Source organism: Alexandromys fortis, unplaced genomic scaffold (genome assembly GCF_014885135.2).
Source record: "Alexandromys fortis isolate MF-2015 unplaced genomic scaffold, M_Fortis_MF-2015_v1.1 scaffold_11, whole genome shotgun sequence".
NCBI lineage: Eukaryota > Metazoa > Chordata > Mammalia > Rodentia > Cricetidae > Alexandromys > Alexandromys fortis.
Genome location: NW_026067912.1, coordinates 5,146,777 through 5,166,361, shown reverse-complemented (window position 1 = coordinate 5,166,361; position 19,585 = coordinate 5,146,777). Strand labels below are relative to the sequence as shown.

The 19,585-nt window shown below is 36.3% G+C and overlaps 1 protein-coding gene across 6 annotated transcripts in view; it reads right to left on the bottom strand.

The window, feature by feature from the left end:
• Window positions 1-19,585, bottom strand: part of Gabrg2 (gamma-aminobutyric acid type A receptor subunit gamma2) — a 79,276-nt gene that overhangs the window by 8,138 nt on the left and 51,553 nt on the right. For 3 of the 6 annotated variants that reach the window (XM_050138734.1, XM_050138737.1, XM_050138739.1), the window contains exon 7: window positions 1,102-1,254. In XM_050138734.1, coding sequence (XP_049994691.1) covers window positions 1,102-1,254 — 153 coding nt within the window. Of the gene's footprint in view, window positions 1-1,101; window positions 1,255-9,090; window positions 9,111-19,585 lie in introns of all 6 variants that reach the window. The other 3 variants (XM_050138736.1, XM_050138738.1, XM_050138735.1) reach the window with 2 other exon arrangements.

Sequence of the window (19,585 nt, the reverse complement as noted above, 5' to 3'; positions counted from 1 at the left end):
ATCATTTTATCAGAAATGATAAGAGTCAATATCACTTTTGAGGCTTTTCTCTGCCTAATGTTCTTTGCATAGAATATGTTACTCTAGCCCAGTAAACTCTTCAAATTAGGAAACAGGAATGGTACCTGTTTTGCATGTGATGAAGCGATGGATTAGAGACACTGAGGCTTATTGCACAGCTCTATTGTATGTATGGCTGGAAATAAAGATCACTGAACTTCAACATCCGTGTTCTGATATTGCTTTTCCCACCATGGAGTTAGCAAGACATGTAGTACCAGGTTGCACATAGCCAATGACTGACTTTCACATAGAAAGGTCATTCATTCTGTGGATGGAGACTATAGCGTTCTTCTGAGTTGGTAGCTTTGCTTTGGTTTGTGGACTTCTTCTTCCATATATACAAAATGATAAAAATCTAACAAGGGATCGCCACATCTAAAATTTTGATTAAATTACAAATGATAATAAAACAATAGTGTTCTCTATATGTGTCGATGTGGCTTCCCACTTCTTAATCATTTAGATGGCTCTTCTGGAGTCAATTTTGTTAATATCACCACAGTAATGAATTGTCTGGCATTATCCAGGAGCGGTGTGCTAGGAATAAGATAACAGTTGATTCTAGAAAACAACCGTGCTTGGCTTCCTGTACTTCCCTTTCCCAAGATACTAACTTTTTCACCTTGGCATATTTCAAACTCCTATATAACATCATAACATCACTAAGCAAATGATTGATAAAGGATAAATGCAGTCAGCACTCATGAATACATGTGAAGATGACTAAAGAGCAGAAGTGAATAAAATATCAAAATTCTCTTGAAATTAAGTTTTTGTTTGAATTTTATATTTAGTTATATGTATTATTTAATTTTACTAAAGAAATACTGAGCCAATTAAAGAACATAGAACTATAGAATTAGTAACCCTTAAATACATTAAATAAAAATAATCATACTGACTTTCATTAAAATAATAAAAAATGGATTTTCATTTAGCTTTTGAATTCTGAGTGAACCCACTTAAAAGGAGAAATAAGGAGTGATTTTTCCCAGGTACTTATCTTGATAGACCAGAGCACCTAGAAGTACTTCTCACCTAAAGATGTTCTGGCAGGAACAGCATCCTTATTGATCCAAAAGGACACCCAGGATAGAACCACAATGAGTGTGCAGGGGATGTAGGTCTGGATGGTAAAATACCCCATTCTTCTGCTCAGATCAAAGTACACAGACATGACCACATAGTCTCCTGTAAGAAAAAGATGGAGCTGTGGGAAATCTCATCGAACACCACGAAGTATGGGCAATATGCCCATATTCAACTCTCTTGCACATACAATTTCCAAGTTGACTTGAGGGCTAAATTGAGAGCTCTTGTCTAACTACCTGGGCAAAACACAAAAACGAAATTGTAAAATACAACCGAGCCTGAACTGGAACCTAAACCTTCTGGCAGAAATAATATCATCAGAGAGAGAGAACTAATTTTGAGTCTTAAAAGTATTTCGTCTTTGAGATGACTCTGGTTCTTGCCTTCCATATGTAGCAACAATGTGTAAGGTCTTCTTTGTTGTGAGTGGAGAAATATCCTTTATGTACAAAGCCTTGTTTGATTGCCTTGTATTACACATTCTTATTATTTCTATATGTACAGACCACTGGAGAATATCTAGGTGATTGACACTCATTAAGTTATAGTTTGCTCAAAATTATAGCTCCTTTCCCTCGATGAGATATTTCCTCATGATTTCACTGAAGCATACAATCATTTTTTTAGCATTTGCTTTCACCCATGATTGCGCTTTCATGTGGATGCTGATGCTATAAGTGCTGTCATGTGATTTTTACCTGCATGAATCCCTAAACTGTACCTCTTCCCTCCACTCTCACTCAGTGAGTCACTAGCACACCTCTTGAGTGCAAATGGGCTAATATTGGAGTCACTAATATTGGAGGGATTCATTCATACATTAAAGTCAATACTTTAATGTCCAAGAAGAATATTATGAAACAATTAAGTTTTAGAAATGAGTGTAGACATAATATGACATTTAGTCTAAGAAGGAGTAATATTAGGAGATGCAAAATAATGGAATGCAATCAAAACTGTCTCATAGACCATGGAGTACATACTGCTGTTTTTTCCTGCTTTCTGCTGTTATTGTACTTTTTTCAACTTTTGTGGTAAAAAAAAGTGCACAAATATGTAATTAATAGTGATAATACAAACCTAAGGCAAAATACTCTACTGATTTTGAATAGCCACTCCAGTGGAACAATCCATGGAGGCAAGTGATTTTGAGTCTATGCAACGGTGTGTTTGAGGGGTTGGCTACCTTCCCCCAGGTTTGTGACATTTCATTTGTGAGTTCTTTGCAATAATGTCATTTTATATTTTGAAATAAATTTATTTTTTTTAATATATTATGGAGCTTGTCTACAATCCCAGAACGAGGAAGGACAATTGGCTATTTTAAAGCCTGCCTAAGAGCCTGGGCTGCATAATGAGTTTTCAGCCAGCCTGAGATATATAGTGATACTTTATCTCAAACAAAGAAGCAAATAAAACCAAAATCTGAAATAAAACTGAAAAACAAAGAATTAGAACCAAACCCTCTCCCAAGAATTTGTCTAAAAAAATGCAAGAGTGTGCTAAAAGCCCCAAGGAATCAAAGAATAGTCATATAACTATTCATGTAATTATATATATTTTGTAATTATATATATATTATTACATGAATAGCTATATATAATATATATATGATCTAAAGTCATTAAATTTGAAACATGATTATGTATAAATTGTTTGTAAAACCCCTTGGCACCAGCTTGAAACATGCCTATAAAACAAACTATTGCGGTTTTTGAACTTACAAGTTGTACCATGGTTCATCTCCCATCTAATATACATTTATGCCTTCTATAGGAGAGAATTTCTTTTGTTAAATGTGGGATTAATACATGGGTCCTATTTTCAATATCTGCTTTCACTTTACTATATGATCTTTTGTTCTAACATGTGTACGCACACTGAAATGGTATGTGGCAGTCGGATAGTTTGGCTTTGTGCCTGATTTTCTTTACTCATGGCTTTCTCAAGCCGATGTAAAAATAAGAAATGAATGTAGAGAGCTTTTTCAGCAGGGTGTTACAACTCATTCTCTCCAGCAGTCTCAAGCCTTACCTCACACTCTGACACACTGTTGGGATGTGCACCCTTTCCTCGGTAGCTCTTTAAGAGACCAAAAACACACCCAGCCCCATCTTCTGGCAATTTCCATCATTAAAATTTTAGAAAACTTTTAGCACTGCTAAGAGTTTGTTGGTGCCTTCACAAACTCTCCCTTGTCTCATTTAATCCTGGCTGAAGAACAGCTTGCCTGGCTTAGAGTGGGAATCTTCACAGATAGCAGAGAGCAATAATCATTTATGAATTATGTAGGAATTTTCAAAGGTAGAAAGCTTTTCAATTCTGATAACTCACTTTTACATATTTCCTGATAACATATTTCTCTGCACTGATTTATCTGAAAACAGAGCTATTGGAAATAATATTTCATAAATTAATTTATTCTCAGATTTTGTATCAATTTTTAGTATAATAGGCACAGGTCTTCTCTTTTTATTTTGCATTTCTATTATTGTAAAAAATATAAGCTCATTTATTTTACATGAAAAGCTGAAAGTAGTAGAAATTTTCTTTATAAAATTATAATTTGAAGATACATTTTCTCCCATGAGTTTTCTCTACGTTAAAACATATTTTAATTAAAGTGTAGAAATTGTAAGATTGTAGATAAATCTGCATAAAACTTTAGTAGCTTTTTTCATATTGTATAAGCTAAGGAAAGCCTACGCTTTTACATCAGTGGTCTCAGGTCTCAAAAGTGAACTTTAATTTTGTTCAGCATTAATAATATTGTTATCTTGATTTTCTTCTCCATTCCCCTTGAGATCTAACGTCTCATAGTCTGCCTATCTACCAGCTTCTACTATAAGGCGATGGCTTCTGAGCACCATCATTCCTTGCCTGCGAATCTTAAAGCTTTTCCACCGGTGGATTATGGATTCAAACTCCAGACCTAGCCATTTAAAAGAAAAGCAGCATCACGCAGACAGCTTGCCAACTGTTTTATCACCAAGACCACATCGCTTTTTATATGCTTAAAAACTCTTATGCTGAGAAGTCGGAAAAATCTAATCCTCTTAAAGTGCTGCATCAATGACTCCCCTAGTCCCCAAATGCTATGCAAGTCAAAGATGGGAACTTCAGACACTTTAAATCAAACTAGCCCTTTGACAAGTCCCACATATGATACACTAAGTCATAACATTTGGTAAATTAGTCCCAACCCTGCTTATCAGAGCATGAAAAGACACAGACTATAATTAAAGGCATGAAATGTATCATTTAAATTAATAAGCACAAGTACTGTTCCTTTTCCTTATTTCTTAGGAAACTTCTTGTGACTCAATGCCAGAGAAATGAGGCTCTATTTACTGTTAACTTGTGGTAATTAACAGTCAGATGAAAGCATTAGAATTTTGTAGTTCGTAGATGCTTAGCCCTTTTATAGATGAAACTATAATATGTCTACTTTTAAAATCTTAATGATTTCTTGGAGGGAATTTGCATTTCTAGAAGCTCTGAGATAGTAAGAGAAGTTACTTTCAAGTTGCTGGTAGTGAGGCTTTACTTCATGTAAGCACTGGTTTGAATGGTTTGCATGTGTTTAATGAAGCAAGCTGGACTGGGACTGATGGAGCACGTGATCAAACCAGACTCTCTGACCGTGTTGGACAAGGAGGGCTGACTGAGAAGCCAAGGACAATGGCACTGGGTTTTGATCCTACTGCATGTACTGGCTTTGTGGCAGCCTAGTCTTTGTGGGATGCTCACCTTCCTAGACCTGGATGGAGCGGGGAGGACCTTGGACTTCCCACAGGGCAGGGAACCCTGACTGCTCTTTGGACTGGAGAGGGAGTGGGAGAGAGATGGGGGGAAGGGGAGGGAAATGAGAGGAGGGGAGGAGGTGGACATTTTTAAGTAAAAATAAATAAATGAAGAAAGAAAAAAACAAAACAAAGAGCTTCAAATATACTTTTTCCTCATCCATTTCTCATGATTTTTAATACGTTTACATATAGTGGAACCCAGCATATTCTATTAGGGTTACAGTACCAGCAAATGGTATCTTACTCTCCTACCCTTCACATGTGCCTTCCTTGCACGCAAACACTTTTCATCACTGTTCTACAAAGAACACGCAGTTAGTTATACCGAAAATAAAGACTTGCGTGATCTCACCACTGGTCCTACGTTAAATGGTTTAGACTGAAGGAAAGCCATTTTCTCTCTAAACGCAGAGATAGAAGTGATGAAATGCATTTAACCTGCCTCTATCACCTCATTCAACACCGAGACCCAAGGCATCACTCCATAGGAAGAGAGCTGACTAAAATGCTTTAGATCAAATTGTTTTGGCAAACTGGCTACTATCCTAATTGTCACCATAGAACTTTCAATCAATAACTGACAGACCGAAGCAGGTGCAAAGATCCACAGTCAAGAACTGGGGCAAGTCTGGGTCCAATTGAAGAGATGGGGGAGGGATTATATGATCCAGGGGGATCAAGATCATGACGGAAAACTCACAGAGACAGCTGACCGGAGCTAATGGGGCTCACGACCTAGACGACAGGCGGGGAGCTCGCATGGATTGAACTAGGTCCTCTGCATGTTGGTGAAAGTTGTGTAGTTTAGTCTGTTTGTGGAGTCCCTAGCAGTGGGAATAAGACCTGTCCCTGGCAGATGAACTGTTTTTTTGGAATCTAGTCCCTGTGGTGGGATTTCATGCTCAGCTTTAATGCGGGGCAAAGAGCTTGGTCCTGCCTCAGCTTGATATGTCATGCTTTGTTGACTCCCATGGGAGGCCTGTTCCTTTCTGAATGGAGACAGAAGGGGAGTGGATGGACAGGCAGGGATAGAAGCTATGTGGGGGGAGGGAACAGGAAGAGAGAAGAGAGTGGAAAACTGTGGTTGGCATGTAAAATAAATAAAAAATAATAATAAAATATTGTTTTCTGAAATTAAACCTGTTCTTGACCCTAACACACAAATTCCATACACACTACATATATAAGTTCATGAGTAAATAGACTACCTTAAAACACACAGAAAAAAATGGACACCTTTGTGTTGTCAGAGGCTGCTCATTCATTCCTGACCACCTAGACTGTGAATAACCACACAGAAACTGTATTAATTTCATCAACAATTAGCCTATTAGCTTCTTATTGGCTAGCCTTTACAACTTAAACTAACCCATTTTCATTATTTTATATTTTACCATGAGGCTCATGGCTTACCCACAAGACTCCAGCTCATCTGTCTCCTGAGACAGCTACAATGCATCTCACTGACTTCTTCTTCTTTCTCCCAGCATTCAGTGTAGGTTTCCTGCCTAAATCTACTCTGCCCTAGCACAGGCCAAAACAGCTTCTTTATTCATTAACTAATAAAAGCAACACATATACAGAAGGACTTCCCATATTATCTTTGTAATTTCATGTAGAAACGACTTAGGATACATCATGAAATATAGAGGATATAAGGAAACAGAAGCAAGCGTACTGTTTCAAACATAAAACTTCTAATTATAATAAATTCTATAATTCTTGTGAAATGCAAAATGCCACCTTTGAATAGACCATTTTCTATAAGAATAAGTTATCAAGAGTAATATCTTTAATATATACAGAATCCCCAATAGTCATTGAGAAAAGACACTTTTCTTAGCTCTGTATTTTCTCAAATATATAATTTGATTTTAAGCTGTGTATTTATTTTTGACAGTTATTTTTATGTTCTCCAAACCATAGCAAAATAAAATTAAAATTTTTATTTTATGCCTTTGTAATTTCTCTACCTTTCCATCTTCTCCCTTCTAGATAACAAAAGAGTCTCTTCTCACACTTTTACTTGTTTTGATCTCCTGATCATGTACAATCTCTCTCTGTTTCTGTCTCTGTCTCTCTCATTTACACACACACACATACATTCCATAGCAGTTCTAGATCCGTACTGTCTAGAACGGTGGCCGTAACAACTATATAATAATTAATTATATAATTATTAAATAATTATATGTAAAAATTAATTATATAATAATGAAAATTGAGTTAAATGAAAAGAAGTAGTGTGTTGGTTATCTAAAGCACAGATCTAAAGCTCAGCCCTACAAATGGTTAGCACCTAGGTAATGCTCTGCATGGTAAAGTTTGCAGAACAGTTTTTTAACTGTAGCAATTTCCAGTCTATACTGATCCAGCATAGCCTTGTCTCATAAACTTTATACTCTCCCATTTCATGACCAGCTAGCTAGATGTATGTTATATTTTCCCATGGAGATTCTTTTCTATCCATTGTTACTGTCATATATTGTCAGAACACACTGAAAGCCTTTACTTTAGATTCTAAGTATGTTATGATATCAGTGGGCAGTTATTGATCATGTCCATATACACATGTGTATATGTGTAACATGATCAGAGTGGATAAAACTTCTAGAACTTAAGGACAATATGTGAGTTAAACAAATGCACCATAAAAGAATGCAACACACCTTTGCTTCATTAAACAAATGCTTCACAGCACAAACAAATGTAACATATCTTAAACTAATATTCCACAATGTGTTATCATGATTAAAATTTATCTATGAAGTCAGTGGAGATGTAGCTGTACCTATTTAATCCTACAGTTTATTCTTCTGCAAAATTACTGAGTGTTATATAGAAAGAAGACAATATTATTCATTAATGAATAAATGCTTTAGTTTAGGAAATATTTACAGCCATGTAGAGTTTTTAAAGCCATAAGGCTTAATTTAAAAAGAAATGTACAGTAAATTAATTTTCTGTATAAGCTGCTGGATTTAGCCACCTATGATGAAGACACTAGGTCACAGTGAGCTTAAGTAATGTTATCTGCTTGCCAAGACTGTACTATTCAGTTTGGTGGCTGGATTTGTTTAGTAGAGAAGATCACAACCAGACTTGGATGCTAAAACTAACAGGATCCATGGTAAATCTGACAGGTGTGTTTTAGATTTTTGTTTGTTTATTTTGTTTTTGGTGTGTGTTTGTGTTTGTGTTTGTGTTTGATACACTGATCTTACTTGTCTTCTCCTTGACTTCTCATGTTGAAGCAAAAGAACAAAACGAAACTACAGAAGAAAAACAGAAAATTAAAAGTAGAATTAATATAAGCTTTTGGGGTTGAGTCTGTCTTTTCAAGACTCCATCTGAATGTATGACAAGGATCAAAATGTAGAGCAATAGTAGAAACAGGCCTATTTAAATTAATGCTTTCTCAAAAAGCTGAATCCATGACTCTGGGTGATTTGTTGGTGTTTGGCACTCAGACCAGGGGTATGAGGAAAACAAGAGTAAAGAGAAATGGCAAGTATGGATTCGGTTCAGTTCAGAGACATCCTGGAGGGTCAAGGACAAAATTTGCCACAACCTTGTTTTCTCCTAGAGACAAAGCTTCTCCTGGCAAAATATTGTAGGGTAGTTTTACTCTCCAGATATGGTTTTGGCCAGAGAAAGGGACAATCCTGAGTTGTAAAGAATAAACCATTAAGCATTCAGGGAATGGATATCTGAAACCAAGGAAATTGAAAATCTGGCAGTGGCATCAATGGTGGCTACAAAAATGGATGATAAAAATCTCTTGTTTATCCATGTCAGCTGGGGTGAAAATTTTAGTCATGTCATTAGCTGACATATGACTTCAGACAACTTCTTTATTCCCTGAATCTCAACATCTTTATCTATAAAATGAGAGTAATAATTGTGTGAGAACATAAAAAGAGCTCATACATATATAGTTCTTGACAATCTTCAAACACATAATAGAAGTTTCATTAATGCTAGTTATTTTGAAGTAGAGAAATCTTTCTAACATTATTAAACATCATTCTGAGCCATAAGGCACCTCAGTTGGTATCACTACCACCCTGGAATACTAAGCCTTTTAGGGCCCATGCATGAAGAAAGACAAGACTTACCATTGGCAAACCCAAGACTCTGTTTCCTAAACTATAATGCTACAGAAATAAAAAGGTTTCTTTTTTTTTTTTCTACCAATGGTTAGTAACATAGAGGCACCAAGGGGGGAAAGAGGGAAAAGCTGAATAACAGTTGGATGTGCCGTTCATTTATGAAGCTGATTTGGGTCACTGGAGCTCCTGACTACCAACAAAAGTTGCCTTCATTTACTGTTGAGCCTTTTGTAACACTGCTCATTCTATGTTAAGAGAGCATTCGAATCAACAACTGTGTAGTTTTCCATTTAGAAATAAAAAGAAAGAAACATTTAGATGAAAGGGACTCAATGTTGGCACGATCTTTAGAGCACAGGGATTCTGTAGAGTCACGCCATGGGACATTTACGAATATCAGTTTCTACATTCCTTTACTCACAACTTCGCTCATTAATACAATAACTTCTTTCTCACTCTGTAAAATCCCTCCACAGATGCCTAGCCTAATGTAGACCTTTGCAGCACGATTCATTATTCTGAGTCTGCCATCAAATTTCAGAAATGCAGCCAAAGAATTCATCCTGGGATCCATTTAAATAAAATAACTCTGGCTCTTGCATCTGAAGCTGTAACTTCAAATGGATATGTGTGTCACTGTTATCTATCAGAAGGGGAGACAATTTCCCAGATAATTAACTCTAACTCCTACAAACATCTGACTGGATATTAAAACATGTTTTACATAAGTATAGAGGAGTTCCCAGTAGCAAATCTAGTGCCAGGATCCAAGTACAAGCAATAGTGGTAGCAAGTGATAAGGCTAACTAGGAACCTAGACTTGATTTAATCATGGAAATCCTCACAGCAAAATAATGAGACACAGGCTGCTATTGAGAATATTGTGAAGAGCACACTTGCTGATGGAAGGGAAGGATTTTGGAACCTTTCAAATCAGGGTCCAATTAAGGTGCTGCTTCCTGAGGACAAATATTTAGGGAAATAACTTTTTGTTGTTGTTGTTGCTGCTGTTGCTTGTTTTTTTGAGAAATCATTTCTCTGTGTAACTGTCCTGACAGTCCTAGAACTGGCTCCATAGACCACGTTGGCTTCAAACTCTGAGATTCTCTTGCCTCTGCCTCCCAAGTGCTAGGATTAAATGCATGTGCCACCACCGCCTGGCCAGAGAAATAACTTTTATGACATTAGTAGGTACACATCTTGATGATAGCAACATTTTTGGCCATTTATAAAACATTACATGTAATTCTTGGGAAGAAAAGAATAGCAATCTCCCCTATTGTTTTTGTTTATAGCAATATAAAAAGCATTTGTAAACACCATTAAATACATTCCCACCTTAATATAACTGAAGTATTTGAACTGTTAAAATTATGCTTGTTTGTTCAGCTTGAATTTTGAATGGCAGAAAAATCACACATTATAGAATGATCTTTAATGAAAAGTTACTCATTTTTTTTCATAGGGTGTGTCACAAATGAACATCCTAATTTACTCTAAAAGAAGCCCTCTAAGAGAAATTCTCAATTGTAAATTCTTAGTCTTCTGTTAACTGTAACAGTATAAGGGAATTGTTTTAAACAATTTTTAAAAGTACTATAGTTGACTTCTTAAAGAAAACTAGACACTAATAAAATAAAAAAATGGATCTTAGGATGTATTGGTGAAGACTGACGAAGTGTGCAGTCATTAACTCCTGCTTTCTTCACAATTAAACAAATACTAACAGAGGAAGAACTCCATGGACTGTTGAATCAGTCATCATGATTAATTTACCAGTTGTTAACCATGGAGCACAAGCATGTTATATGGAGTCATCCTGACACAGGAATAACAGATTGCACTAGATAGAGAAAACGAGTGGGAAGGAATGCACCCCACAGTCTCATGCTGGAGAACATCAGCAGCTATAGGCAGCCGCTTGATCCATCCACTTTTAGGATAAAGGCTGCTTCTTCAAGGAAGCTGCTTATTAGCCATCATGTCGTAAAAACAAGAAAATCTACATTAAGAACTGAGTTCTTGTCCCAGATTAGTTAGGCACCATTTTGTGATGTGGGAGATTCTTTTGTTCATGTGTTGCTTTTATTGGTTAATAAATAAGGAACTGCTTTGAGCCTATGGCAGGGAAGAAGAGAACTAGATGGGGAAAGCTAGGTTGTGTACTGGAAGAAAAAGAAGGGCTGAGTCAGAGAGGCACCACGGAGCCTTAGGAAGAGTCAGATGTGCCGAAACTAGCTGGTAAGCCATAGCCACATGGTGATATTCAGATGAATAGAAATGGGTTAAATAAATATAAGAGTTAGCCAATAAGTAGCTAGAGATAATGGGCTAAGCAGTGATTTAATTAATAAAGTTTCTGTGTGATTATTTTGGGTCTAAACTAGACGGGTGGCCAGGAACCAATGAGCAGCCTCCCTTCTCCAACAAGTGACATTTAAGTGATTGGACAGGGCCTCAATCTCTTCTACTTTCCCCGCCTACTATCAAATTGGTCAAGAGCTATTGAGGTCCTTGCATACTACATGGATCCAGTTGTTGTGGTGTTTGCCACCATTGGAGAGATTGTGTGTGTGAAGCCATAGAGTAAAATTAAGGGACTTCTCTCATGGTCAGAATTCATTCTGTCCCAGATGGATATTAAACAGCTACTCCAAGCAAGCACATTGATCACATATGCTTGTTTCTTGAGTGAGTTAAGGCCAAAGACGAGTCTTGGAGGAGGACTATCTAGCAGGGCATCTCCAATTTGTCTAATTTTATAAATCACTGGAATCAGCCCCAAGATGATACTTGAACTTAGTCACAAGAGAGAATATTCATAATGATTATATCTCTGCACCCAGGTGCGTTTCTGGAGAATAAGCCTATTAGTAAAAATGCATTATTGTTCCTGTTGTGTATTTTTCCTCTCTATCTCTTCCAATAAGTCTCTTAGAGCTTTTCATTTGAAGCTGGGCTGATTGGTGTAACCCAGGAACTGCTATTTTCCTAAACAAAAGTCTCTGCTGAGCTTCAAGAACCTGGTGGTAACAAAATATCAAGCTTTCTAAAATGGCTTTCAAAGAAGCTAGGGGAAAAAAAAGGCATGAATGTTCAAATCCTGCAAAAGGTCAAATAGCAACTCAGACCCCAAGATGTCCAAATTATTTTTTTTGGATGTTCAGCAAAATTATAGGCTTAAAACCTTGGCCTACATGGCCTTTAGTACTCAGCATTCAGTTTTTAAATTCTTCCCAACTCAGTGGAATTCTTGCACTCAAGAAGTTTTTCAGCTTGTTATTGGGATATGTTTAGTCTTCCCCAGGGAAGAGCACACCAGTGTTATCTAATACCAAATGCTTTTCCCTGGAAGCATGCATACAACCAACATCATATTTACCAAGCAGGTTGTATGTGTGTATGTGTGTGCATATGTGCAAATGTGCACACATAACCATAATAACAATTATTGGAAAAAGAGGTCATGGATTTAAAAGAGAGCAAGAAGGGATATTAGGGAGGGGTTGTAGGGTTGTAGGGAAGGGAAAATTTTGTAATTACATTTAAATAAATAATAAAATTAATTTCACATACACACTATGCTAGGTAAATTATGCCATATTTTAGGCAGTTGGTTCCATAATGCCTAACTTCTTTCTTTAAGGAAACCAGTATTTTGAAGATAATGCAGGGCTCAATATCAGAAGTACTAGAATCTAATTCCAACTTGCTATGTATTTTTGAGCAAACATCTTCTTCCATCTCGTTCTCTGTATCTATTCTCTTTGAAATATCACGAAATCAGTCAAATGATATAGTTAGTGAAAATACTGCACAAATATTGATTACAACCTTGGTAATTCTGTGTCATTTTGACACTTAAGTCTGCACATTTGGAAAACATGCCAATTTCACTAATGAAAGTTCTAAAACTGTTTATTTTTAAATTCAGAAATAAATAAAACCACTTGGCAGAGAAGAATATAAACCAGCTCTTAATTTATTTATTTACCTTATTTATCTTTTTAAGTTTGACAGTGGAGAGTTCTCACATGGAAAATAAGAGTAATAGCCATCCTTACCACATAAGATTGTGGTAAAGATTAAAGATATTGATTTCCTCAGAGTTACCTAGAATGGTGCTGAGGTGGAGCACCATTGTTAATGTTATGAAACTGAATGCCAGCATCTAAGGTTTCCCTTTACTTATGTTTGCACACAACCTTAGAGGGATTTTGATCTTACAGGTGGATCTCTGTGAGTTCAAGGCCAGCCTGTTCTATAGAGCAAGTTCCAAGACAGGATCCAAAAGGTACAGAGAAATCCTGTCCCAAACAGGCAAAAATAAATTAAGATGGTATTTTGATCTTAAAATAAAGTTGTGGATTAGGTCTTTTCTTTTATATTTACACATAGAATGAACATGTTTGCATTTTTACATATTTTGACAGGACATGTCACAATCATAAATCATAGTCACGTTTATTTGTTATCCAAGCCAAAACCTGTTTAAGACGTGGTTAGGACCTTCTCTGTTATACTACAGTGCATTCTTCAAGTCACTGACAAGATTCCATTCCTGATGTAAAATTATAAGTGCACAGCTCATCCCTGACTTGAGGAAGCTCCTTGAGAGGGTAGGGGGGATTTGCAGCTGCGATTTTTGTAGACTTACTGGATTGATAAGATGCACCTGTCATTCCTTCACCTCCATGAGACACTATCATCTCCTTCTGTCCACTCATTCTTGCAGCAATTTAAGGAATTTATTTTTTATTGAAATTAAATGAAATAGTGCAAAGACTAAGAAAAATATGTAGCACTATACATTTCTAGACGACATTTGATTTTCAGAACTCAATGTTGTTTGTGTTTCAATTCTCATGTCAAAGATTAAATTATTTTGTCAATTTGTTTGTCATAAGTGGGTGTTATGTGTCTGTCATTTTTTTGAAAGCTCAGATGTGGAAAGGGTTATTATCAAACATTTTCCTCCAGTAGAAATTTAGATAGAAGTTTTTTAGAAGAATAAACTCTATATGTAACTTCTCAAGGAAAGGGTCCTGTGAACCATGATGTGTAGGAATCTATTCCACATCTTGTTTCCACTGTTACAGGATTCATCTAGAGGATCATCAGAGATCAGCCAGCCAGCCAGCCAGCCAGCCAGCCAGCCAGCCACCCATCTACCCATTTCTTTGGAGTTGGTACTAGTTTGTTTGCTATTATTCAGATGCCATTCTCTTTCACCATCTAGAGCAAAGGGATGATGTTGTGCTCACCTACATAAAACTTTATCTGGTCTCATGATATAGAAAATCATCCATGCTCTATGTGATGACATTAGGATTTAGATTTGATCCTATATACAGTAAAGTCAGAGTGCAAAGGGAAAGTAGAGATGAAAATATTCCCTTCATTTCACAGGTTAGAAAGCAGAATCCTAAAAGAGACAGAGATCTACTAGCAGTCATTGAATATACAACAGACTTTACGTTTATAACCAGGTGTTTCATTTCATCCAAAGTGCTTCCTTTTTTTTTCTAATATGATCATTTAAGTAAATAATATTTGAACTATAAAATTGACCAAGGTTCGTGCATTAAAAATTTAATAGACCTTATCTTGCCTTCTCTCTGCCTAAGTTACTGATTTAACTTCAGAGTCAATGAACCCTAATGTGGACTAACTCCTTATATGATTTTCAAGTAGCAAGGCAAAGGATAGCTTCTAAATTCAAAAGGATGGCACTGACTTAGAGGCACTGGTGTCTCACACAGCAACAAGAGTTTGCAGATCAGGAGATCTGTCTAGGAGGATTTAATGACCACATGAATGAATTTGCAGCCTACATGAAATTTGTTTTTTCAGTAATGGAAGAATTGAGGTCCCTCTCTTCCTTTCTTCAGTCTTTTACTCGGAAAAGAGAAAAACCTTTGTCTTTTGCTCTGTCTTTTCCAGATTGCATGTATGCTCTAGGGTTTATATGTACCAATTGAGCTCTTTTTGCCAACCTATTCCTTTTTTCTTATTTTTCAGTTTTTTAAAATTTTATTTTTTTCCCTATTTCGTTACAGTATATAGAATTCAGTTGCAAGAGGTTAATCACAGAATATTTGTGAAAATCTTTAAGCTTGCTATGAGACACTAAAGAAAAGAAAATAGCTGCCCTCAATTATATTTTACTGTATAATATTTTCCTCTGATAGGAAAGATATAGACAATGCTGTGTAATGCTTAGATCCTGAACAAAGAATAAAAAACCCTTTCTTCTTATGTTTGTCATGTCTCAGGTTCTGTGGATGATCTGAATTTTAATCTGCTACACTGTCATACTCAAACTCACCAAGTTTGCAGAATTCATCTTTTATTAAAGGAAGAGAAAGTCTCATTGGAGAGACTGGGGCTGTGGAATTGTATCTAAATGGCAAGTTCAAGGTCTGAATTTTGTATAAACACACACTTTGTGTGTGTGGGTGAGTAAAGAAGGAGATTCTTTATGTTTACATAAAATATCCTGTGCCTCTGTGGCTATGTTAAGCAAAACAGTGACCAACAAAGCGCCTCCCAAATTTGACATAATTTATTTAAACTACCTTCACTATAAAGTAAATTAAAAATATATACAAACTAGAAAAGAGAAAGCATTCAATTTAGATTTAATTTCATTAAAAAGAATATCAAGGGAAATATAACTTAGCTACAACTGAGAAACTGGAGAGCTGAGATAAGCAAGACTTGAGGGTACATTGGCCAATCCTAGCATTCAGGAACATTTTTGAACTCAATACCAAAATGGAGTTGAACTAAAACAGAAGAGTTTTGCTCTGCTTTAGTTTTGAGCTAAATAAAGCAGGAGTATTTTGAGCTCAAAGGCAAAAGGCCATCCTTGCATAGTAAGGCACTGTCTCCAAACAGAAAACAAAGAGCACAAAGGCAGAATTTAAAAGGTAATATACTCAGTCCCTAAAGTAATTAGTCCCCGGTCTGTACTACTGAGTTTCACTTGCTGTATCTGAACCTAAAATTTCCCAGTTGTTAGATTCATTAAAAGCAGTGTACATGTTTTTAAAGGGGCAATGTACTTGCTCATACAATTCAAGCCACACAGCACCTATAATCATAGAAATAGAGATTTTTCTACAAAGTTATTTAATTTTTATGTTTAAAACGCATTAAGTGTAGAAAGCGAGACTCCGTCTGTCCAAGCCTGCATCGTGAAGGATTAGAAATGCAAGTGCTGCTGTTTTGGGGCACACAGTGTATATTTATAGCTGGAAGAGAGAGAAGACAGAGGAGCCATTGCGGTTTGGCATTGGGAGATGTTGATTATGTACCTGCTGAGAACAGAGCTTGGGGCAAGGATCATTTTGCAATCGCTCATGTTTGTCTTCCCGATGTGAGGAGAAGGGAAGCCAGGACAGCTTCTAGCATTGTTCCCTGAAGAGTTGTGGTATGTGATTATGTAAAACAAACCCAGGCAAACAAAGAGATGCCAGCCAACAGTGTCACCACACTTATCCCTCCTCATGGGAGGGTCTGACAGTGTCTCTCAGTCATTGCCACTTCCAGGGAAAGTACTACACTTGCTGAATGTGGCTCCAATGACCCAGATGGGAATCTGAGATGAAATCAATACACTCTCTCACTGTATCTCCACTAAGAAACAGGCTTGGGACAGCTAATCAGAGGAGATGCTTGGCTTGGCTTGCTGCCAGGTTCTGTGCTGTCTGGTCAAGGGCATGCAAGCAATTAGACTGATAATTTTAAAATGTGGGCTTTTTCCCATTTCTGGTTAATTCAACCTTCTGGCTGACCTTGTGGGGAAAATGTATAACAATTGCTTTAACTAAGCGTTTTCATTTTATGGAGGATTCTTGGGGAGACAATGCTTTGAATTACCCGGACAATTTCTTCCCTGTTTGTGTGTTCTGTTATCACAGAATAAAGATAGAAGTATATTCAAAGTCTTTACTGCCACAACTAACAAGATTCATTCTCATACATGCTTAGATAACGCAGTTGTTTATATTCATAGATCATGACAACGATGGTTGAACTCCACAGTACCAACAATGTCCCAAATTCTGTAATCCTACAAAACCTTAGGATTAGTTCTGCTCAGGAGAAAAATCTTTCATTGCTGCCTGTAACATGTTAACAATTAAATTTTAACCTTCCTCTGTCCAATCATTTTCCCAAGAAAATATTCATTCTAGAAAGGTGAAGCTCATGAAATTGAAGTATTAGTTAAAAGACACACCAGCAGGTTGGAGAACCAATGCCCGGTCACAGAGCATCTAACTTTAGTCATGGTAATCTTTCATGAATATAAACAGTCCATTTCATAAACCATTTGTCGCACTTTCAGGTTCAAATAGGTATCCAAATAGCACATGACACTACTCTCTTTTAATAGGTAATATTTTTACATTATTCCACGGCAATACACTCCTTTTCTATGCTAGTGGGCTTAGTTTGAAGATCATCACTTTTTAATCAATAGAACACCAGAAAGAATTCTTTCTTTGTCGATAATTTTTTCGAATAGAAACACTGATCCTTTTATCTTAGTGGAGAAATGGCAGCTATATTAGTTATTAGAATTAAATACAAAAAAATTGAACATTTTAGGCCACTGCTGATACAAAACACCTAGAAAGTCAGTCATCTGTTAGCCTGAGGCTTACAATAACAAAAATATTTCTTTAAACGATTAAACACTACATTAGTATTAATTGAATTCTACACTGTGCCAAGAAGTTTGTCAGAACTTTTATCTTCCCTCTTTGAAGATCATCAAGGTAGACCTTATCCACCTTACTTCATAATAAGCATACTAAATTGGAACAGTTAATTTCTTCAGGGGAACAACATTAGAAAGTGGTTGAGCTAATAATTATATCCAGGTTTTTGTTTGTTTCCCCACAGTTTATGGCCTTTACTCTCTTCCAAATTTTCCTAGGATATACATGAAACATCATGTAATTTGATTTGAAAATGAATGCTCCTAATTTAAGGTATCTTTTAGCTAGCACTCAATTTGCTGATGGCTGTAGGAGTAAAGGAAAGGTCTTCCTCTCAGCTTGAAACACTTTAGTGCTAATTTTTTAGTATTAAAATGTTGGAAAGACCGAGACAACAATGTGCACTGTAAGGCATTCTAGGAAAAACCAGTTTGTTGTTGTTGTTGTTTTGTTTTGTTTTCCATTCTTACAGGAGCTGAAAGCAGTTGTGTGCTCTTGACTTTGCTATCTTTGCAAAGCTGGGAAATGGAAGGTCGGAAGAATTGTCAAAATCTTTCAATGTATTTCCTCTGCAGGTGAGTGTTCTAATTTCTCAGCAGAAACTTGCAGCACAATGCACTAAATGATTCAGACGGGCCCAACAGATGAATCAAAAGTCTTCAGCGATTGATTTAAGTTAGCATTCGTTGGGCACATAAATCCAGGCATGCTTGTATAGCACTCTTTTGAAAAGAGAAAGGTGAGTGACCATATTTATTTCTCATACATCTACACTGAGGCATGATTGATACATAATAGGCAATACAAATTTAAAATATTCCAATTAGTTAGTTTGTTATCTTTGCATTTTGCTCCTAGCTGTTTTAATTTTAGTCGAAATTAATGGATGCATTGAGGAATCATGAGTAGCTTTAGATTCATTTCTCAAATTGCTAATTATGTTGAGTATTGTTTCACGTACTTGTTTGCCAGTCATTACATTTTTTCTCTGTGGTATGAGAGATTGAACCCAGGTGTGAACACACTAGGACAGGAGCCCCCAGAATTAGGACAGGCTGTTCTGAACGCTCCTGTCAGTGCTGAGTTAAACATAACTGGTTCCTTTATAAGAGTTAGCAACTGTTTTTAACTGTGCTATCTCTTCTGACCTGAGCTGTTTTTTAAAGATAATTTTATCACTAATTTTATAATTATGTAACTTGATGAAGTTTTTTTTTCCTTTTCCTCTGATCAGAATTTGAGGACATTGAGTTTTTGAGTTAATAGTCTCCCGTTAATTTATGAACTGCTAGATTATTTATTCCTCTGGTTTTCTACTTCTGCTTGTTTCATCTGTCTTTGCAGAGCCTTCAAAATGAGTTGTGCCCTGCTGGTTGTAACCAGCAGCCAACATCTGTCCAATAGTTCTGCGGTGCTTATTCACTTCTTTCATGTTCTTTTTCCCGTGCTTCATTCTGAAACATTTGTTACTATCACTTCAAATTCTCTAATCTTTTCTTCCCCAGTACATAATCCTCAATTAATTATACCACCATTTTTCAAACCACCAACTAGAGTTTTAATATGGAGAAGTTCAATTTGTTCTTCAAATTTTAAGATATAAGCCACATAGGTACAACTGTTTGAATGACCATCTTTGAAAATTGTAATAGGTGTGTTGATTCTGAATTGATTCCTCATGACTTAAATTTTTGCAGAATACAATGCTATACTACTAAGTGGAATATGCTACTACTCAGAAAATTTGCTTGCTTAGAACCTTCTGGATAGTTGTCCAGTTCCT